The sequence below is a fragment of the Lynx canadensis genome, chromosome D4, assembly GCF_007474595.2.
Source record: "Lynx canadensis isolate LIC74 chromosome D4, mLynCan4.pri.v2, whole genome shotgun sequence".
Taxonomy (NCBI): domain Eukaryota; kingdom Metazoa; phylum Chordata; class Mammalia; order Carnivora; family Felidae; genus Lynx; species Lynx canadensis.
The window spans coordinates 86,207,285-86,230,326 of record NC_044315.2 but is presented as its reverse complement, the minus strand read 5'-3'; the positions used below and the strand labels follow the sequence as shown (position 1 = coordinate 86,230,326).

At 50.9% G+C, this 23,042-nt stretch overlaps 1 protein-coding gene across 2 annotated transcripts in view; it reads right to left on the bottom strand.

Moving 5' to 3' along the window:
* Nucleotides 1-23,042, bottom strand: part of STXBP1 (syntaxin binding protein 1) — a 74,596-nt gene continuing 51,554 nt past the window's right edge. Inside the window, exons 10-20 of one of the 2 annotated variants that reach the window (XM_030293659.2) lie at nt 22,521-22,628; nt 21,006-21,066; nt 19,572-19,637; nt 18,751-18,831; nt 16,474-16,612; nt 15,680-15,789; nt 14,542-14,643; nt 12,058-12,143; nt 9,060-9,214; nt 7,369-7,494; nt 1,913-1,975 (exon numbers count right to left, since the gene is read on the bottom strand). In XM_030293659.2, the coding sequence (XP_030149519.1) occupies nt 7,385-7,494; nt 9,060-9,214; nt 12,058-12,143; nt 14,542-14,643; nt 15,680-15,789; nt 16,474-16,612; nt 18,751-18,831; nt 19,572-19,637; nt 21,006-21,066; nt 22,521-22,628 (1,018 nt within the window). In that variant the 3' untranslated portion in view covers nt 1,913-1,975; nt 7,369-7,384. Of the gene's footprint in view, nt 1,976-7,368; nt 7,495-9,059; nt 9,215-12,057; nt 12,144-14,541; nt 14,644-15,679; nt 15,790-16,473; nt 16,613-18,750; nt 18,832-19,571; nt 19,638-21,005; nt 21,067-22,520; nt 22,629-23,042 lie in introns of both variants that reach the window. The other variant, XM_030293660.2, reaches the window with a different exon arrangement.

The window sequence follows — 23,042 nt, the reverse complement described above, 5'->3', positions numbered from 1 at the left end:
ATGGGTGCGGATCGATTTATTTATTAGACTGAGTGCTTTAGTACAGAACGGTACAGAGATGATACATGTTTGTGCTTCAATACTTTCCAACACTGAGATTCTGATAATTTCAAGGTAAACAAGTTTCAAGACAGACTAGCTTTTTTAAAATATTCTTTTGATAAATTATTTTTATATAAATAACAGAGAGAGGAAACCCAACATGTTTGACAAACAAGGCCCCGAACTGTGGGCCCTGTCTGGTCAAGGGGAGGGGACAGAACAAGCAGGGACAGCAGGAGACGAACAAGTGCGAGCACCTACAGTTCTGTCCTAAGGAAACAAGGTATCTTAAGGGGGGAGAAGGGAGACAGAAGAGGCCTGAAAACTAATGCGAGTGAGCAGGGGAGATTTCAAAGCCTTGAGAAAACACCACAAAGCATCCAACGGGGAGGGCGAGGAGCGCGCTCTGAAAGGAAAGCGGGCGGCCGCGTGGAACTAGCACTCACCACGTCTGCAAGGACATCACGAGACAGTAATATGCACACGGTTGGCAGGGGTTAAAGGGCAGCGGGGGGGGGCTGGGCAGGGGACATTTTTGTGACTTCCACTGTCATTGTATTTCATGACCACAGCAGCAGCACACGTGGTGCGCTCACCATCGGAGAACGGAGTTGCTGCTGAGTCTAGAGGATGACGAGACACCCTTTCTGCATTTGCTTCTTTCATTTTTGCTCTAGAGCTAAGTGTTATACAGAGAATAAAATGATCATTTTCTCTTACAACCACGACGACAAATGACCCCACGCTACACAAAATAAAGTATCATGAAGTATCTTAAACTGAGGATGATCTGAACAGAGTCTGCATAAATTCAACAGGCTGTTCTCCTGGCGGTTTGAAGTCTTAGGCGCACAGACCCTTCTCTGCAAGAAAGGGCCCTCTGCCCAGGAGCCTGCATTACCCGTCCCATCCTCGTCCGTTCCTGGCCCTCGAGCACCATCCATGCTGACCCCACTGAGAAACAGAGGTTCGGTAGGGGCGGTGGTGCCCGGGAAAGGAAAGGTCTGGCCAAAAACCCCAGCCTAACTGCTTCTCCAAGAGACAAAGGTCCTGGCGGGAGCTTGCTCCTCGCTTGCTGGGGCCCTGTGACTCAGGCCCCAAGACTACTTCCCTTGGGATCACAGCGCTGTGGACGCGGGCCAGGGAAGGAGCGGTGACAGGCCACACGCCAGCCAGCACCCAGCCTGACTTCACGGACCTCCAGCCCCTCCCACGGCCCCTGGGGAGGACGAGCCACCGGGGAAGCCAAAGAGGTCACTTCCAGCTCGGACCTCACACGATGTCACCTGATATTCACCGCCAAGCGTATCTGGACGAGAGCAGGCTGAGGGGTAGATAAGGACTGGCGTGGAGACCACAGATTAATCCTCAGTTTGAAATACTCCAGGAACAGACATCTCTGGGATTCCCGAAAAGAACAGGAACAACCCAAAAGAGATTTTGTAAAACACCCAAACGTCTACCTTCCCATACTCAAGCAATCTGCGCATGTCACACTGGGCTATGTACAAGGCCAGGGAATCATAGTAATGGGGAGAAGGTGTCCACTCATTCTAGACAGTTCCACAACTTCTCCAGCAGTATGTCCCTTACACAGGAACTTCTCCCCTTAGGACACATATAGAGGATACTCTTTTTAAAAAACACAATGCATTATTTTCTCTTGTTTCACACAGGAAGAGGGCATCATTAAACACGAGAACGCAGCGGCGACAGTGCCGTCCAGGGCGTGCAGAGCTGGGGGAGGCAGTGGAGGGACAGGGTCAGCAAAGTAACCGAGGCGGGCAGCAGCAGGGGCTGCGGAGCACTGTGGGAATAGGGTTCGTTTTTTGGAGGGGTGGCTTATTTGTTTAACTGCTTATTTCTTCATCTGTTTTATTCAGTTTCTTCAGCGTGTCCAGCAGTTTCTGTGGGGTGAGAATGTGCGTGGATCCTGGGGGGCAGAAAAGACAGTGAGCTTGCTGGCTCCAGGCTCTACCGCATTTCCTTTCCTGCCCTTCAGTTCCCAGATCTGCATCTGTTCCCCCGCCCCCACCCTGGTCTGGGTCTAGTGGAAGCAGGGAGGGGGGTGGGGATTGGGTGCTGGGTCCACATCACAATAGGCCTGGGAGGCACCTGGGGACCGTGGATAAACAAAACACATCCTCTGACTTAGGCATGGTCCCAGGCTGTACCAAGGAAGGAGCCCGCCCGCCTCTCCATCTGGGCTCAGTGCCATCTGCCAGGGGACGGGGCAGCTGCGTTTCTGATTCTCTCTTGCACTCGAGGCGAAGCCAGCCGGGGAGAGAAATTCCAAACCATATGGCAGGGGAAGGCTGGGGAGGGGGTGGGGTCGGTAGGGGGCTGTGTATGGAAAGGATGGCGCCTGCTAGGGAGGAAGTGATGGGCAGGGCACCCTGGGGAAGCCACTGACCTCTGGGAGCCAGCCGGCTGGTGCTGCCCTGATGGGCGGGACCTCAGGTGTGAAAGGGAAAGGGCCAGGGTACCTGAGGCCTTACCTTGCAGAGACCGCACATTGTAAGAGATTAGAAATGCTTGCAAAAAATTTAAGCTAATGGAATTAGATATACTTCTACTGCAAAAATTAAAAAAAAAAAATTAAAAAATAAATGAAGTCCTTTTTCATAAGGAGAGAGAGAGAGAGAGAGAGAGAGAGAGAGAGAGAGAATCTAATAAGTGCAGTAAAAAAAGATGCATGGACCGTGTGGTTTGGACATGGACTTTACTCAAACAGAACAGAAGTGACTGGTGCGTGAACATGAGGCCTGTACACATGCAGCAGTGGGCTTCAAAGAAAGAGGTCCCGGTGGGAGAGAAGAACTGAACAAAAGAGATCCGTACTTGAAAATGTGCCTCCCTGGAGGTGCAGGCGAGGGAATGGGGACAGAAACCACCAGGGTGCCAGACTGCCACCCTGACGGTAGGCAAAAGAAGGCTTTGGCTGGCTTGTCGGGGGTGATTCCGAATACCAGGGTCCCTATGCCTTTGACCACTGTGTGCTCAGCTGACGCATGACTGCTGGGACTGCAGGCCTTGAACCTTCCCGGTCAAGTCTGGACTGGCAGAAAGCTTGTGAAGCCCTCTCTAGCATGAGAGGCTTTGCTTCTTCCAACCTCCTGTCCTCCAGCATTCAAGCTCTAGCCACCCTGTCACTGTCCTGAGGAACCAGTCCGCGGCTACTTCCCAGAGGTGCTGAGCTTATAGCCTCCACCAGCCCCTGCGCTCTAAAGCCAACCCATTGCTCTGCAGACCCGAGGCTCCTTCAGCAAAGGCCACGCGGCCTTCAGCAGTATGTCCCTGGGCATTTTTACAGGACCACCTTCCCCCAAGGTACACTCATTTCTCTGACCTCACTGATCGTCCTACTGGTCCTAAAATAAGGTCAAAGACTACTCCCCAAATGAGAAAACAGGAATAAACGTTGCCAAATTCTGAACAGTGAACCACTGCCCGAATGAGGGCCTTCCCAACCTCAATTCCATGCAGCCTGCGCATCTACACCGGGAAAGACAGCTGGGTACTCTGTGCAGAATCAATTTGGGGGTTTTCCAGGTAAAGGCAACACGCCGGAGAAACCGTCCCTAATGCCCTCCCGCAGCCATCTAGCTGAGTTCCAGGAAATGAGACAGTAGACTCGACTGAGAGGAAAAATCAAAAGGGAGCCTCTGAGCAGATACCCACCCCAAGCTGCTCCTGACCCCTGCTTGCAGGCAAATCCACGGCCTGAGGGAGGCCAAAAAGAGATCAAGGAATCCATGCTCTAGAATTTCTATCACCTGACGGCTGACCATCTGGTGGTCCCAGTCTGACTGAAAGAAGAAAACTTCCAGGGCCAAGTATCTTTGCGACAGGCTCAGGAACTCCTGGACCCTAACTCACTGGGTGTCTTTAAAGGATTCAGACCAGCTGTTGTTGATCCGAATCCCCTGAGAGCCAATTCTTGCCACTGAGTCATCTGTACTGTTTTAATGTCCTGGTCAAGGTTTTCACCACCACAAATACCGCGAACGGAGCTGGGTGCGTTTGGGATACACATATCGCAAACCCACATTTAGAACCCACAGGGGGCCCACGTCGGTTCTCCAGAACCGCAACGGAGGGTCCATCCCTCTTATGCTACATGACTGCAAGACTGAGAAATGTGAGTGGGTGTCTCCAAAAACAAAGTCACCCAAAGGGCTGTCAAAGCTGTGGGCCAGAGCTCTGCCTGGACAAAATCCTTCCTCTCTGACAGAATCTGAAAATCAGGTCAGCTGTCTAGGCATCCCTGGGTTTGGCCAACACAGACCTACGGACTCCGAAGACCTGGGGGGGGGGGGCGGGCACCAGGGAGGGTGTACATTCAAGAGCAACCCAGGAGAGTCTGCCAGGTTTTGGAAACACGCTCCTGGCCAGCCCACGTCCTGAAGGTGGGAGAATGAAGCCCAGAGCGGCAGGGGGCACGTTCGCAGCCCTTTGGTGGCACGGCCGGGCCCAGATGTCATGCCGTCGGTCTCGCTTCTGGACACCCGGCCCCAGGAGGGGACATGCAAGTGAGTGCTCAAATAGCAGCTGGGCAATGGGTTGGTTCTGGGTACAGATTCAAATCTGAGTCCCACTGAAACATGAGACTTGTCTGACTCCAACTGGGAATAAAGTGAAATATTCAATATAAAAAAAACAAACCCTTTTTCTGAAGTGCAAGTGCTGTGTATGGCTCTTCCACCGGCTTCCAATAGCCTCTTGGACATTCCCTCAAGGCTGGTACTTTTAACACAACCCTCCCCCAGAGCTTGGGGTGAGAACCTAAAGCAAAGACTTCACTTCTGGACAACATGGAGGCGACTGATTAATGCAATGGAAGTGAGGCTTGGGGACACCTGTGCACTCCGGCTGCCCAGCCGGCCCCCTTCACCCGGCACCTGGGGGAGAGAGGAGCCGGAGGATCAGTGGGTGCTGGCACCCACGCGGGGAGACGGCAAGGGATGCTCTCGTTCACTGACGAGCAGGAAAACTCATCTCCTAGAAGCTAAGTTGCTGCAGACAACTGCAGACATCGACTCTGGGCGGAGACAACCCGTCCTGCTCCCGGCCCACACTGTCCTAGTCTCTGGTCACCGGACAATCACAACAGAAGGAGGCAAGTCAGATTTTCATCTGTCTTCTGACCTCCCTGGGATTAGGGCTCCGTGCCTTGCTTTTTCCTAAAGGAACTCTCTAAAACACGACACTGCCCCAAAAAGCATTTCAGAAGCCACGAGTACACAACTCGAGTATTTGTGTTCTTTGCTCAGATGGCAGCCGAGAACCTATGCTGACTGAGCACAAAACAAAGAACACCAGCCTGCAAAGGACAGGCTGCTTCTGGGGTAGGGGATCGCAGAGTGAATCCTAGCTGGAGCCCCCGGGCTCTGGGTTTGCAGGTCTTTCAGACCCTGCAAGTGGTCTGCCACCACCAAAGCCTGGACTGAACATCTTTCCTTCCGTAAGTCTGAAAATACATCCTGCAGCAAATGCCGATCACCTCCCTGCCATCTGCACACAGAACCAGATGTCTCTGATTACCAAGCAACCAAGGTGCTTCTAAACAATGGCTGTGTTCTTCACAATTGCTTTTATCCACCGCCCATTGGCGGCACTGTCTAGAGGGAGGCAGCGCAGGGTCACGGCCAGCCTGCCCCGCACCGTGGTGACCCACGTGCTGCTTCTCCCCTCACCAGTGCCCCGGGGGAGCCGTCTCTCGGCCACAGGAAGGAGAGGAGACAAAGCGCACAGTTGCCTGTCCCGACCTTTAGAGCGAGTCCCGTTTTGGATGGAGCACGTTCTCTTTATACAAACAAGCATGCTTCCGGTGCCCCCCCCCCCCCCCGTCATGGCTCTGACAGCCCAGTCCCCTGAGGTATACCAGAGAGCACAGGTGCACGAGGGCAGGACCGCAAGCACTGAGGCACCCGATCCGAGTTGCTGAATTAGATGGTCAGAGCTCAGGACCTGGGGCCCTGCGATCCAGGACCCAGCCCCCCCGCATTCTGCATTCTGTGCCCTGGTTGGGGGGCGGGGGAAGGACCTCCTGCAGTCCCACACGTGCTCCTGGCAGGACCGGGGCAAGAGTCTAGGCCTCCCGACTGCTCCAGGTGACTCATGCTCTCTGACTCACCAGGCCACATGTCAGTCTGGGCGGGAGAGGGGCAGGGACGTCGTCGGTGAAGTACATGAGGGCAGGTGCACAGAGTGTGGCCTCCTCACAGGCTGTGTGAGGAAACTACAGAATAACTAATGCTACAATGGAGTTCTTCAGTATGCGTCTGCCACTTAACACTTCACAGGAGGCTCTCGGGACATATGAGGGACGCAAGAGAGGGGAAGGGATGAGGATGAGAATAAAGTCTGGACAATCCACCAGACAGATGCCGGTTCCTGGGTAACAGGTAAAGGCACAAGCGTGGTGGGAGAGAGAAGACGCTCTTTCGAACAGCACACCGCGTTAAGAACAGATTTTTACCCAAAGGTTCTCAGATCTCACTAACAGACTTCAGTGAGAGAGAGGGGTGTGATAACTCAACCCTGGAAAAAAACCCACAGGAGAATGAAAATAAAAGCAACTACTGAGAGAGTAAATGACTACGAAGGGCCATCTGCCCCGGATGAACACGAGACACGAGATTTCCACTGGTGGCCGGAGTTCATCAAGTACGTGGTGGCTCGTGACCCTGTCACCCCTTAGCAACAGTTCCCTGGGACGAGTGCCTGCCCCGGAAAAAAGGAATTTACGTGTCTAACTACCACTGACGTGGAGTCTATCCTGACGCACTCCAATGAGCCTTCCCCACGATCAGGTGCCCATGGATCTCTCCACTGGAGTTCTGCCTTCTTGGACAGGACAGTCCCTTGAACGCCTACTGGCCTCACTCACAACTTCCCACACCATGTCACGAGCGGGACGCTACGCGTTCCCTGCCTGGTGCCCACAGATACACCCCGGGCCGGTAGGCCTGCGTGCCGTGCCTCCGGCATCCCTCGGCTTCCAGTCCCTCCGAAGGACTGGTCATAGCAGTCATGATCATTTTTGGTTTACAACCCAGGGGGCTGCACTGCCTGACTGAGCAGCAGGTGACCCAGGGCACGAGTGAGCTGGCAGGCCGGGGCCCAGAGGCTCTCGCGGCAGGGTCTGTGAAGGCAGCATCGGACACATTTTCAATCGGTGTTAAGAACTGCAAGCATTTTCTTGTTGAAAGGAAATCAAATAAATAAACTGAAAAGGGAAAAATAAAGAAAAAGAGTGACGGAATAATCAAAGAAAACCCTTCAGAGTGGAAGAGTTTCTTTTCTGTAATAAGCTGCTTTTACTTTGTTTCTTTGGCTCTCACTCCATTGTTGGAGCCTGATCCTCAAAAGATACCCTAGAGGCCTCCCTGAAGTCGGGGTGTCTCAGGTCCATGAGAAATTTGGTGGGAGTAAGAATGTGAGTAGAACCTGCGGGAGAACAGAGGCCAGCTGACTGCTTGAACAAAGGTACGTTACAGGAACATGCCAAGTTAGGCCTACGTTTTATGCAGCCAATGAGGTATGAGAAAGCAAGACGCGAGCACGCGCACGTGCACACGCACACAGGCCGCAAGGACAGCCGGCATGCACCAAGCGGGTGAGGCCACACTGCGGACGTCAGCTGTCTGCGCAAGGCCCCTCCGTGGATCTGCACGGGCACCGTTATCTCCCCAGGGTTCCACCCCCCAACAGGGAACTGCAAGTCAGGACCAAAGCTGAAGAGGGAAATTTACACCAAAGCCTGGCTGTGACAGCTTCGGCCCCGCAAAGCTGTGTTTGAGCTGAGAGTTCTCCGACACGTGCATGCAACATACACACGAGCAGGGGACAGAGAGAGCTTTATCCCAGCGTCTATGTAACAAAAAGGAAAAAACGATACGGGGAGAAAGGGTGACCCACTGGGGAAGCTCCAGGGAGTGGGGAGGGGAGGGAGAGGATATCCAATCTCTCCACTGAATGGTGTGGTATCTAGAAAGGGGGTTGACAGTAACAGGTCCATCTTGACACAACCAGGAATGGCCACGTGGACTGGTCTGCAGGACCTGCTCACTCTGAGAGCGCCGGGCACACTGGAATTTGGTCACCCCGAAGTAGGGGTGTAAAACTGACACATCTTCTAGAGATCAGGGGAAAGGCCAGGGCAGTACGTGCTCATAGCCTTGGGTCAGTCAATGTCAAGAGGCAGCCCCAGGCAGGTGCAAATCCATTTTGTTAAGGGCAAGACGGGGCAAAAGGAAGGCGTCTGGAGAAAGCGTGATTTTCCTCAGCTCACTCTTCCCCTTCCAGCCCTAGAAACTGGAAGCTCCTACAGGCAGGAAAAAGGTATAAAATCTTCCGCTGCATTGTCAGGTCTAACGAGTTGCTTCCTTTCTTCTGGAAAACCAGCAGGAAATACCAGAAAGGGTACATAGCAGACCTAGGAGTCGTAGGAACCGGAATTGATGGGGAACCCTCAGCAGAGTCCAGGAGTCAGGCCCGTGTGTTTCGGGCAGTATCTGCCCACACACTGTGTCTGTCTATCTGCAACTGACAGGTAAAGGAGGGGGCGATAATTTACCTTCCATTCACTGAGCGTCTTCTGAACAGGAGGCCCAATGCCAGCAAAGAGACAAGTCCCACCTCGGGCCTAGTACAAAGCTGTAAGCGGGTATTCACAACCCCATTTGGCCGGGTAAGGAAATCGCAACATGGAGAGGTGGGGTGCTTGCTCAAGGTAACCCACTTGGCAGTGGCCGAGCAAGAATGGGAGCCTGGGTCTGTCGGTGTCTGTGATCAGGCACTTCCCACCATTTGCAGCTGCCTCTCACCATGAGACACAGTGCAGACACGAGGAAAGAACCCTTCGCCCCTTTGCTGCCATCCCCGAACGTGTCTAGAGACTATGTTTTGCAGGGGCAATGGAGAAGTGAAGAGAGAATGAAACACCAAAGCATGGAATGGATCGAAGTGCGATGAAGCAGCCCCTTCCCTCTAGAACACATGCCCCCACTCACCTATTAGCACTTCCCACTTTCCATTGGCTTGGGTCACCTCATAAGCACAACGCATCTCGTTCAGGCTCACGCCCCCAAGGATGAAAATAATGAGGCGGGGACCACTGCGGTACTCCCCTGGGGCCTTATTCTTATGCCAGTGCCCATAGCGGGCGCTGGGGGGGGGGGAGGGGGAGGAAGGGGGAAGAGAGACAGAGAGAGAGAGAGAGAGAGAGAGAGAGAGAGAGAGAGATTAATTATGTTTATCTGCACTCAGAGGACTTATCACTTCATACCTCAATGACTTGTTTACACATTCGCTCTGTACACCAGTGACCAAAACAGAGTAGTAGTAAGTGTTGGTTGAACTGAACTGCTGTGCAAATTATCAAGTGCTTGGGCTACCCATGCTGTGACCTCGTCACTCTCTTGGAAGCATGTAGGTGACAGGCAGGCTCAAGTCAGCTTTCAAGTGTGACGTGTCACCTTCCACAGCTTTGCCCCTCGTGATGGTCGTCAGCTTCCGCCCTCCAGCGTACAGGTTTCTAGGCTTGTCTGGGACACTCTGCTGGCAGTGAGCAGTGACGATGGAGTCAAGGCCCGTCTTCAGGCTGGTACACCCTGATTCACACAGCGAGCACCTCACCTGATCAGGGCCTCCCCCAGCACCAAGGTGCCAACCCTCGGCAAGATTCAGCCATGCCCACCGAGAGCTCGCGGTTTAACTGGGGTGGGCGGGGAGAAGGAAGGTCAGGATTGTGCTGCGATGGAGGGGCTCGGTGCCACAGGGACATGCACGCCTTCTAGCGTCATCTGGGCATCATTGGAAAAGTCTTCCCAGAAGACATGACACTGAGCTGCCCCCTGAAAGACAGGCATTTCGGTGGTGGGACAGTTCCCAAAGGTGTCTCCTCTGCCCCTGGGCGTCTGTTAGTAGGTCTTCACCTTGTCCTCAGGAACAATGAGAAATGGGTTGCTTACAGGTTAAGAAAATGGGGAAAAGAAAACAAAAATCAAAGCAAAACAAGGAGGCCAAGTCTCTAGCGAAATCTCTGCCCTTCTCCCTGACTACGACAGCATTAAAGTCACTTTCCAAAATCCTGAAGGTGCCAGGGGTGCACATGGGCCAACACAGAGAGAGTCATCTGACAGTATGCCATTGTCACCGGCCTGGCCAGGGCAACACTGGGGATTTCGTATTTTGCTCCAATGTTGGCAATAAACATTTGGCCTCTACTGGCATCAGAGGGGATGCATAATGCCACAGGTGCCACAGACCTTTGGCCTGGGCCCAAGGGAAGGTCTAAAAGTGAGCCCAGCAGGCCGGGCGTGGAGGACAAAGATGGGTGGGCACAGCAGGAGCAGGGGATAGAGAGGTACATGTGGAGGGTTCATCCTGGGAACTGCCAGCTACTCCGGTGCCCCGGGATGCCCTCTTTGGAGCTAGTGGCGCTCCTGTTCCAAGCTCAAATGTTCATTCAGCCTTGAAATGTTCTCAGGAGCCACGTCAAGCTCTTGCTGACAGACAAAAACCGAGTAGCACCTGGCTCTGAGGTTGCCACCTCAGGAAAAGTAACTGATGCCACTGCGGGCCAGGGAACAGCCTGGACCACACCGATGAGGGAGGCCAACGAGAGTCTAGGGGCAAAATGCCTACCGATGCCATCGCAGGGCACAGCAGGAAGGTTTCCACATGCGTGGCAAAGAGGGGAACAAGAGGAAAAGCTTTTGAAAACAGACCCTGGAAGGCACCACAGGCAACTAAGAAAACCCACAGTGTTGGAGAACCAGGGACAGAAGTATGGATTGCTGTCTACTCACATCTCAAAGCTGAGAAATGTCTGAGTGTCACCAGGTACATGAGCCTGCTTGGGATTCTCTCTCTCTCTCTCTCTCTCTCTCTCTCTCTCTCTCGCTCTCAAAATAATTAAATAAACTTAAAAAAATATTTATTTATTTTTGAAAGGGCACAAGTGGGGGAGGGACAGAGAGAGAGAGGGGAACAGAGGATCCGAAGTTGGCTCTGCACTGACAGCAGTGAGCCTGATGTGGGGGGCTTGAACTCACAAATTGTAAGATCATGACCCGAGCCAAAGTCGGACACTCAACCGACTGAGCCACCCAGGCGCCCCAAATAAATAAACTTAAAAAAAAAAAAAGGCGTACAATTCAATGCTTATTAGTATAGTCACAGAATTGCAAACCATCACCACAATCAATTTTAGACTATTTCATCACCCCAAAAAGAAGCCCTATACCCTTTAGCAGTCCCTTCCCATTCCCCCACCCCACCCCCATCCCCAGCCCCTGGAAACCACTAATCTACTTCCTATCTCTACAGATTTGCCCATTCTGGACATTTCAAACAAATGAAATCACACAACATGTGGACTTTTGTGACTAGCTTCTTGCACTTAGTGCAATGTTTCCAAGCTTCATCCATGGAACACGTGTCAGTATTTCATTCCTTTGGTTGGATAATATTCCATTGTATGAGTATGCCATGTTCTGTTTATCCATTCATCAGCTGATGGACATTTAGGTTGTTTCCACTTTTGAGCTATTATGAGTAATGCTGCTAGGAACACTGGTGTAGTGCGATGTTAAAACAGGGTAGTTAGAGAAGACAGGGCAAAGTAACGGTTGATTTTAAAGGCCTGAAGGAGATAAGAGACAAGTCCTGAAAATGTACGGGGACAGATCATTTGAGGCAGAGGGTAAAGCCAAGTGCAAAGGTCCTGAGGCAGAAGTATGCCTGACACGGGCAGAGGAGGCGGCTAGCGTGGCAGAAGTGGAGAGAAAAACGGGAGGAGTAAGGGATGAGTCAGAGAGGAGTGGGAAGCTGGAGAGTGAAGGGCCTCATGGGCTGCTCCAAGCACCAGGCCTGCACTCTGGCTGTGGCGAGAAGCCGGGGGAGGGTTCTTGTGGATGCTGTGTCACACCAGGACCACCGTGCGGCCGACAACCACCCAGCGACGGTCCCCCTTCTCCCACTTGCTTGCTCTGCACTCCCACTCACCTGACCGCGGTGGTGCTAAAGGAGGCAGAGGAGCGGGTGGAGATATACGGGTAGTGCTTGGTATCGAGTTTGTCTTCAATAGTGTCCTGGAAAGAAAAGAGACAGATACTAGGCTTGCCTTTTGTTTGGGAAGGGCTGACAGAACCAAGGCGAGATGATTCAAGGAACAAGTCACTTGGCAAAGCGACATGGCCAAATCTGCAACAACCAGAGCTCCTTTGCCCTGCTGCCTGCTGCAGGGGCCCAAAACGGCACTCAGCATGGACATGGAGAAAAGTCCGTAGGTCTGCTCGTGAAGAAGACCTTAACGACCTTGCAGTTAGAAAACAAACAAACAAACAAACAAACAAAAACTGCAATGGGGCACCTGGCTGGCTTAATCAGAAGAGCATGTGACTTTTAATTTTAGGGTTGTGAGTTCGAGTCACATGTTGGGTATAGAAATTACTAAATAAACTCTATTAAAAAATTTTTTTTTTAATCTTAATTTGAGAGAGAGAGAGAGAGAGCACGCATGAGCAGGGGAGGGGCAGAGAGAGGGAGAAAGAGAATCCTAAGGAGGCTCCGCACTGCCAGCACGGAGCCTGACACGGGGCTCAAGCTCACAAACAGTGAGATCATGACCTGAGCTGAAACCAAGAGTTGGGTGCTTAACTGACTGAGACACCAGCAGCCCCAGTAAATAAACCTTAAAAATAACAAGGGGCACCTGGGTGGTTGAGGACCGACTTCAGCTCAGGTCATGATCTTGTAGTTCATGAATTCGAGCCCCACATCAGGCTTACTGCTGTCAGCCTGTCAGCACAGAGCCTGCTTCAGATCTTCTGTCCCCTTCTCTCTGCCCCTAGCCCACCTGTGCTCTCCCCCAAATAAAAAATAAATAACAAAACACGAGGTGCCTGGGTGGCTCAGTCGGTTAAGTGTCCGACTCTTGATCTCGGCTCAGGTCATGATCTCATGGCCGTGAGCTCAAGCCCCACGTCGGGCTCTGTGCTGAGTGTGGAGCCTGCTTAGGATTCCTGTTCTCTCTTCCCTGCGAGCGCTCACTCTTTCTCTCAAAATAAACAAATAAGACCAAAAAAGTGCATTAATTTTTCTTGCTTCCCTTCCAATTTTTTTCTTTTCTTTTACATCTATATGAGGTTATAAATGTTGCATTCCAAAAAATTCCTGACACTTGCCACCAGTTTTGTAGAAACTCGGCACAGGCATTGTCTCTCATGCAAGACAAGACTTTACATCCTCAGTTTTCCAAGGGTCTAATCATCTAGTGGGTGGATGCCAGCTAGGCACCTCCCGCTGCCTAGAAATCTCCACTCCTCTTAGCAGCTACCATGTGAAGCCTACGCACATGTCTCTCCAGGGGACTGCGGAGCGGGGTAGGAAAAGGGAGCAGAGAACAAAGGAGCGAATGAGACAGAGGGGTGGGCTTTAATTACATTACAAAGAAATCTAATTGGTTTCTAGATGTCTCATGTTCACCCATCCTTTGGTTTGTGGGTTTTAAAAATAGGAAGCTGACTCACTATATATATTTAAAATACACTTATTTTAACTCATAATTCAGCAGAACACCTGGACTGCGTGGATTGACAAAGGAATTCTGGGAAAGCCCCTTCGTTGTCCGGACCCCAGTCTTGTCCGCCTGTGGACAGCAGGAGCTGGACAGGGTGCCTCTAAGACCCACCCTGGAGATCCAGTGGGGCAGGATTCTAAGCAGGGTTTCTTCATGCTATAGGCGAGGAGCAGAGGGACACCTCACATTCACAAATACAAAACACCTGCTATGCCCAGAGGACACATCAGCTGAGGGCACAGGCCAAGGTATAAAGAGCTGACTCCAAACACTGAGCAGATACATATACGTAAAGGGCATCTCCGATACATGCTACAGGAGTCCAGGGCGGCTCCGTGGTGCTGGGCGGTCAGACGGGGGCGGTGTATGCAAACGGTGAGACCTGACGGGGACTTTGAAGGAAGGCAGGGCTCAGAAGTGGAAGGGGACAGCACTGCAGGCAAGGGATGGATGTGAACAGAAGAGCAGAGGCAGAAACATGCCTGGCAGGGCGGGGTCCCTGACTGACAGGGAGGCTTAGGGAGGGGCTGGCTCGGGTGAATCCTGAAAGCCCCTCCATACCCGCACCCTTAGTGTGGTGTTTGTGACTCATGTGACCTGCAGATGCTGGGATCTGTTTGGTTCTTTGGATACGGCACCACTGAGGGGTCTCTCCTATGGGGCTAAGTCATATGGATCATGGGGATCTGCATCTAGCGGCCTCTGGGGGCTGTTCTTCCTAAACCCTCAGGACAAGGCTATGGGGCCTAAATGAGCCCCGAGACTGGGTACAGATCCTCAGGGACAGATAACCCCAGGCTGTCACCATCACCCCACATCAGGTGAAGCTGGAGGCCTCTGGGCCTGTAAGTGAAGAGCTCTGGGCCCGGGCTGTCCCACACACATCCTCACACCCCTCCCTCGCTGACCTCCATGATGTCTTTAATGATCGGAGTCCACCGTGAGAGCTGGTAGGTCTGCTCACTGATGCGCTCCTTCCGCTCTGGCTTGCTCCTGCGGCGCAGGGTGGACTGAATACAAACACACGCAAAATTAGACAGAGTCATGGGTCACCTGGGCCCCGGCGACCTTGCTGGCCTCTGGAAATCGCTCCAGAGCACTCCCTTCAGAGAGTCAGCGCTAGCAGAGGCTAAGTGGGAGAGGTTTTCCTGGAAAAGTCCAGCATGTGCCCCTTGGAGCAAACTCGGTTCTTTAAAGCCATGGAAAACGGCAAATGCGGGTCAAACACAGAAGCACCATTAAAAAAAAAAATCCTGGTAGTTAAAAAAAAAGTTTTGTTTTTGATTATAGGAGAAAAGGCAGCTTTGTGTAGGACTTGGTCTTTGCTTCTGCTTCAACAGTCTGGGGTGCATCGGTAAGCCATCTCCATTCCCATTTGGGTCCCTCTTGAACAAGGGTCAAAAAACACCAAACCACCCGTTACAGGTCTCAGGTCTGGGCTCTGGGACAAAGTTTCTGACTCTGAGATTCCAAAAGAAGCGCATTTGCAACTCTAGCTTTATAGCACTGCTGAGTGAGGGACTCCTCACAGGAAGCAGGTGCACGGGAAGGTTCCTAGCAGAGAGCTTCAAAGAGTGCTCGGGCCTCTTCCTCAAGTTCTGGAGTCCTCTGGCCCCCAGCCTCTTCTGGAGCGCACTGCATGGTCAGGCTTCCCTGCCCTGGCCTGGCTCAGTGACAAACCAAGTGGCAAACCCGCTTGATGCTAAGCGCTGTGCTCCCGCTCTCACAGAAGATGCTGGGCCCAGGTGTGCAAAGACACGGCCAGACTGAGCTCAAGACATGGGGGACGAAGCTGGCGTGGGCTGGGGCTGGCTCAACGCAGATTTAATGACTCTGTGCAACTCCTGGATGTGCACGTCTTGGTTCTGGGAGTTTCACTTCTATTTTACTACATCTATCCCTTTATTCCTCTGATTTTATGTTTTCTCTTCCTCAATGTTGAGTGTATGTATCTTAAGCCACCTTAAGTAATTCAGGGGAGAACAGATAAGACATGCCAGCTTCCCTTCTGCCTCTCCCTCCCCACATGCAAGACTGGCCCCTTACGTCAGTGACGATGGGCACCCCCAGGTGTGCCATGTTGGTGATGATCTCGCTGTCCTCTGGGGGGATCTGGGCATGCTGGATCAGTTTATTCAGGTTCTCCTCAGTGATGCCTGAGAGAACAAAACCCTTGTCACCACACCCAGCCACTGCACATCACACACTCAGAAGCAGAGCCAATCGCTTGAGGGGGGATGGTGCCCCTTCTCCTCCTCAGGATTTGTAGAAATGAGTCTTCACCGACCGCATCAACTTTACTGGAAGATGAAGACAAAATCAAGATTTCCATTCCACTCAAGCCACTCTGTCCCAGGCTGTGACCTTCAGCAACTGCCCCATCGTGGTCTGTATTTCCATCCGTCTTCTGCTTCCCAGCCATTTCTGCCCACCCCTGCCCACATCAAAGTCAAGAGTCTCCGTGTCCATCTGCACAGTGGACGGTAACCCAACTGTGATGTGGGTAAAAATCAGTTATTTAAAGATGGAGAGTACTAACGTGATGCAAGTTAAAGCACCTGGCGGACAAGCCCTCACAAACTGGCTTTGCTGTCAGTGGGCTCTCCCTGCCCCCACCCGTCCTCTTCCATAGACGCCTCACCTTTCTTAACTCTTGAATTCAATTCTAGTTCCAACTGATTTACCTTCATTTCCCCAATGTCAAGAGCCCCTGGGATCTCCTTACTAAATAATACACCTTTCCGTGTCTCCTAAACTTTCCTACTTTGTCTTCTCTCTCTCCCTCACTTCACTTGCCCAAGAGAGCACCTATCCCTTCTTCTCCAGCCCGTCGTTCCTACCGTTCTTCAAAAAGATGTAGAGAAGGATGATGCGGATTTTGTCATAAGTGCTGACATTTGCATCCAGCAGAATGGGGACGATGGCTCTCATAGGGTCCTTGATCTTCTCCCCTTCGGCATCCGTGCCCATGGCCAGGTCCTGCAGAAAACACACCATATTGGCCCCACTCCAGTGACAGTCTGGACGGATGGTAACAATTAGACGATTGTAGACCATAGATAGGATTGGTCGCTTCACTAGGGAAGGTCCTTTCTGCTCCCACAATGCACCAATCTGCACTGGCGTCACTAGCACTACGTTCCGTGGCGCCAGTGAGAACTGATGACAGCCCCGGGGTTCAATTTGCAAAAAACAGAAACCATCGTTGATTTTTTTGCCATCTTGTCTGAAAGTAGGCTGCTCCCTTCGGGTGAGTGTCCGTGCACCTGGGCCACGTCCTCAGGTCAAGCCTCCGTTCCGGTGGGGCCTCTAGAGGTACAGAGCTCTGCTGAGGGATCGCGGCCGAGTCAGTGGCACGTCCCGCACATGAAGAGCTTTGGCATCTTAAGGGGCGCCTGCCTAGCTAGACTCTCCCCATTGTGCTTCCCTTTGGCTCTGAAGGACACGCCTTTTGAGTTTTAACTACTCTGCATTTTTTAACCTGTTTTTAATTTTCCAACCCACTTTTTTTTTTTTAATGTTTATTTTTCAAGGAGAGACAGAGGGTGAATGGCTCTGAGAGAGACGGGCAGAGAGAGAGGGAGCCACAGAATCCAAAGCAGACTCCAGGCTCTGAGCTGTCAGCAGAGTTCAATGCAGGGCCCAAACGCACGAGCCGTAAGATCATGACCTGAGCTGAAGTCGATGCCCAACCAACTGAGCCACCCAAGCGCCCCTCCAACCACTTTTAAGATGAGTAGGAAAAAAGGGCTCTAGAACCTGCAAACCCAACCCAGGCAGATGAAGGAGGAGAGAAGGGCTGGCCAAAGAAGGAAGAGGAGAGAGAGCACAATGACAGCCCCACTTCCCAACTCAGGCAAGAGTCAGACCGGCTGTCGACAGGCTGGAGAAGGCACATCATCAGCCTCAGCAAATCAACAACCATTCTACTCTGTTCTCAGAGACCAGAGGCTGCAACTCCCTTGGGAACCCACACAGGGCTCGCCTGAAGGTTCCCTTTTTCTCTAAGATCCCACGAGTCCATAACCATCAGGACCTTGAGGTTACCCAGGTCTGTCTGGGTCAAGGAAGGTGGGTGCCCCCAGGCCTTCTCACCTCTCAGAGCCACTGCCAGCCTCAACAGCCGTTTGTTTAGCCGGACCCAAATCTAATACTCTCTAAAGGTCAAATTAAACATAACCGGTTCAACAAATACCACGGAGCAATTCTGAAAAAAATGTACACTTCCAAGGATTCATCCCAACTTCACTTTTACTGATGTAGGGATAACCTGTTTTCTGGACAGTCAAGTTCTTTTGGAGAGGACCTTGCACCTGTCAAGATCAGCTATGAGACTGATGGGTTTTTAGGGGGCCACTGCCCCTTAGAAGAGAGCCAAGAAATCAGGACAGGTCTGACAAACCTAAGCTGGCTCGTCACATCACACCGGACGGTGTAGATCTTAGCTTCACACCAAGGACTTGAGTTGTTCATTCCTGCTGAGGCTTCACATTCAAATGCCCTCCCTTCCCATGGAAGCAGACCCTAGCTGAGTGAAGTTCTCGCTTGGAGAACGGAGGGCCAGGATTAGTGACTCCACACAACACTCCTGGAAACTATGGCAGCATTGTTATTTCCCTTTGCAGATGAGGAAAGCAAAGCAGAAACAGGCACATCAAACAAACCAGTGACAGAGACAGAGTTCAAACCGCAAACTGCTGACTTTCAGTCCTACTTATGATCAGGGAGGCTGTGGTGAGTTTCTGACATGCTACTACCCTAGTTTCTCTCATCTAGGTTTCCAAAACCGGTGTGGCCACCACAGGAGGAAAATACACTCGGAATATAAACCTCAGCCAGCCCTGTCAGTGTAGGGCTCAGAGTTCCAGACATCTCTCTTCAGACACTCCAGGGAGCCTGTGGAGAGTCAGACATGCAAAATCCAAACAGCACAGCATTCCAGACCAGTCTAATCCCTACCATTGAGAGCGGAAGTGCATTGGCTCCAGAGTTGAGACAACATGATCTAGCAGACTTCCCCATCTCTCTATCCTATGATTCTGCAGGATGTTCAAAGTCACATGTTAAAATTCAGCTGGGTCAACGGGGATGGCAGAAAGAGAAGGAAAAGGTCCTACCTGCTCCACTCGGCAGAGTTTATCCACGGTGCCTTGGTAATGCTTCATGCAGTCCTCGGCCAGGTGCAGGTGGGTTGAATACTAGGAAAAAGCAGAGTTTATGATCCAGAAATCACTCACGGACGCATGAAGCATAAACTGAGCACCTACTATGTATAAACACTGTGCAATGCACCAGGGAGTCTCCAGCCTCGTAAAGGAGGTAAAACATGCATTGAAGCAGAAGACAAACATGGCAGAACACGCCAGAAAGTTCTGTGTCAGGAGAGGTAGGGGCAAACCGCATTCCAAAGGAGTCAAGCAGATGAAGGAATCCTGTATGGGGGTAGGGTGGCATAATGGTTCCACAATGTGTCCACAAATCCTTTGTTACCCCTCCTTCTAGGAGGTGGAGCTTAATTCCCCTCTCCTTGAGCGTGGGCTGGATTCAGTGACTTGCTTCTAAAGGAGAGTGTGGAGGACATGATGTAGGACACCCCAGGTCAGGACAGAAAAGGCACAGTGACTTCCTCCTGGCTCTCTCCCTCGGTCACTCACACTCGTGGAGTCCAGCTGCCACGCCGTAAGAATACTTAAGCAGCCCAGGGGAGAGGCTCGTGAGGTGAGGGATTGAAGGATAAAGAGAGAAAACAGACGAAGAGGAGAAAAGAAAGTCATAGGAAATAAGTTGTCGGTCCAGTCTTTCAGCTTTTCCTAATAAAACCAGAAGTTGATTAAAAACCTGTGATTTCAGCGGATCAGTCAGTGCAGTGGGGCTCTGAGAGGTCTTACTGAAGTTGATTACAGTCAAGATTCAAATCAGTCATTTGGGATTGTCATACCTTGCTGAGCTCTTTCTGGTACTGGGGCATTTTCTTTAGCATCTGGGACAGGTCCCGCATGGTGGTCTATAAGGGAAAGGAAAACATATGGTCTCACTCTAATGGCCCTGACCTAAGAGGCTGTGCAAGGGTGGCAGGTCCAGGGCAGGACAGCAGCCAGCACCAGACTTCCCAAGTGCACGCTCGGAAACTCTCAAAATCAATCTGTTAAACCTGAGATCACTGTGGGTTTAGACTTCCAGGCCTCTGGCTCAAAAAATTATTGATTCAAATACCATGACTATCTTCTAGGTAGGGAACTGAACTCCGAAGTGTCGCAATTATGTTTTATTTATTGGACTAGAAAGTTACTGAGAGCATAATTCTTGCCAGGAAAGAGCAATTTTTCTTCTCCACACTGTTCTTCTGCATACTCAGCTCAAGCAGTCTTGAAACTGAGTTCACATTTCATCCCAGCAGAAGGGCTGCAGTTGTGTAGACAGGTAGAAAGAAGGAGCAAGGTGGGAAAGGGCCGGGATGTGCATCCTGACAGGTCACAGGGGTCTGTTTACTTGGTAACCATGTGACTCACCTAATCCCTCTCTATCCAACAAAAATTTGTTGAATTACTACTACGTGCCAGGTTAGGTGCTGGAGATATAAGACAAAAAACAAAAACAAACAAACAAACAAACAAACAAGAAATTCTTGTCTTTGTGGAGCTACCATCTAGCAGAGGAGTCATTCCGACTGAGAGGATTAGTGTTCTTCGAGGGAATCAGGAGTGTGGGTGCACAGTGGAGGGGTACCTCATTAGTCCAGGGAGGAGCAGGGAGGATTTCCCTGAGAAAACGATGCCTGAGCCAAAGTACCAGGACTTGACAAGGCAAGCCCCAGGCAAGGAACTCAGGCATGGATGGAGCAAGGCCGTGGGTGCCAGAGAGTGGGGGGCAGACCTGAGAGTCTGGGGGGCCTGATAGCCCAATGCTATAAGGTGTGTCTACGGGTGGGGCTGGATTCTGCTGGGAACAGAAAGTCACCAGATGGTTTTAAGCAAGGGAGTGACACAATCAGAGGTGCATTTCCCTTGACTAAGATGGCTAAGCTACCTCCGATGAACAGTCAGGATAAGGAAAGGACCAGGCAAGTTGAGTTCTAATTCCACCACAAGCTAAAAAAGGTTTCAGGGTTCTTCTGGCTTAAGCTGACGCATGATCTAAAACCGTAAATATCAATCCTCAGAGTAACAAAATGAAGATCTCTATGAACATCAAAAGACAGGGGCACCTGATCTCAATCCTGAATACAAAAACAAGACAAAACGGTATTAGATGAAGCAGGGACGATGACCCCCTGGCTCACTAATCCTGTGCCAAGGAAGCGTCCTGCCGGCCGGCTCCCAGAGGGAAGACCGGGATTAGCCTAAAGGGCACTGGAGCTCTAGGATGCATTTACCTTCTCTCCGGTATTCATTCTCTTGCTGGAAGAAAAATCTTTCAGAGAACGGGTGACTTCCCTGGAAGACAGAAGGAGGCAACTAAGTTTCACAGCAACACCAAGTCCTATACTAGTGGTGCAAGATTCTTCCTTTAGGAATACATGGTGACTTTTCCTGCCACGAAGGTATGTACTTACAGTGATTTTTGAAGAGGAGAGAGAGGGATACATTGTTTTCCTAATATTCTATTTTTTTAATGTTTATTTGAGAGAGAGAGAAAGAGCAAGAGGCAGAGAGAGAGGGAGACAGAGACTCCCAAGCAGGCTCCATGCTGTGAGCACGGAACCTGATGCAGGGCTCAATATCAAGAACATAAGATGATGAACTGAGCCAAAAGCAAGAGTCGGATGCTTAGGCCACTGAGCGACCTAGGTGCCCCTCCTAACCAATATATCTCAACCAGGGTCTCCAGAGGAGGTGTACAGGATGGTTCAAGAGAAGGAATTATTAGTACTTCTATTTATGTTTATTTTACTCCATCTTTTTCAAATTTGTGTTTTTGTATATACTGTAAAATATAAACTAGTAAATTCATAAACAAACTCACATATTGGAAATGTGAATCAACATTTTCCTAAGGTTGAGTGATCCAAAAAGTTTGGGGACTACTTTTCTGAACTGAACTATCCAAGGCTGTCTTATTTTCTTGCTTCCTTGTGAATTTCCTAAGACTATCACCAACTCAATGTAACAGCCAGAAAATATCTTTTTGCAAAAGTAGAATTGTTCTCGATAGCATAAAGGTCTTATAAAATAGTCTGTTGTTATGGGGCGCCTGGGTGGCTCAGTAGGTTGAGCATGTGACTCTTGATTTTGGCTCAGGTCACGATCCCAGGGTTGTGCGATTGTGTCCGGCTCTGAGCTGAGCGTGGACTCTGCTTGAGATATTTTCTCTCTCTCTCTCTCTCTCTCTCTCTCTCTCTCATTAAAAACAACAACAACAACAACATTCAGGTGTTACAAACATTTTGAAACATTTTGAGAGCAAGGCACAGATTCAATAGGCACAGATTCAAGGCACAGCTCTTCCTTAGAAATTTTAGGTAAGACAAAAGGGGAAGAAGATTACACACTGGCTATATAAAAGAAAATCAAATTGATGTAGTAGAATCTGGGCGTTTCAATGGAAGGAATCGGCTTTAAATGTTCAGTGTTGATAAAGCATTTCCTGAGAGCTACAGATGTTTTCTAAAAATCCTAAGAGCAACCTGAACACAGAATGGATCTTCTCACTCAGTGAAGTTGGTGTCACTCGAGCTGAGATCAGAAGGGAGTCATCATCACTGGTTAGCATGTTGGCAAATTCATCTACTGACCAGCTCTGTGCAAGTGCCCAGAACGTGCACATTAGCAACTGCCATCTGGGGAAAGGTTTCACCCTGTACTACGGAGTGAGCCCTGGAGCTGGGGCGGCAGGGGTGGCTGAGGTCTGGCTGAGGTCCCTGGGGAGGGATGGAGCAAAGGGATCTTACTGGGACACCTCCGCGATGTGCTTGTGGCGCAGCGCTATCCAGAGGTCATCATCCTCGTCCAGGAGCACTTCCTTCACCCGGGCCTCTCCAATGCCGCTAGTCTCGTACCTAGAGAGGATATGTCCCCACAAAATGTACCCAATTCCCTCTGATTTGTAACAGATAAGAGCTTATAGTCCTCAGCAGACAGCTGTCACACGGAGGATTTTACCACAGGCCCCCTGACCATCCGATGGGGCATGGTCCGTATCAGGTCTGCTGTATCGGCACTGACACGGTGCAGTTTCTCGGGAAGGTAGAGACCCAGAGTTCTAATCAAAGGCAATGGACTTGAAGCTGTTTTAAAATCTTCAGGGTTAGCTAGTACGTGCTCAAGTTAGGTTAAAGGTGGGTTCAGAACGACTCGTAAGGGAAAAGCAAAGATCACGTTTACTCCTCCCTGGGAAGGACTGGGATACCATCCGCAAATGTGTGGTACCTAAATTTTCAGTTTTAAAATCGGCTGCCTGCAACAGGTCCTCA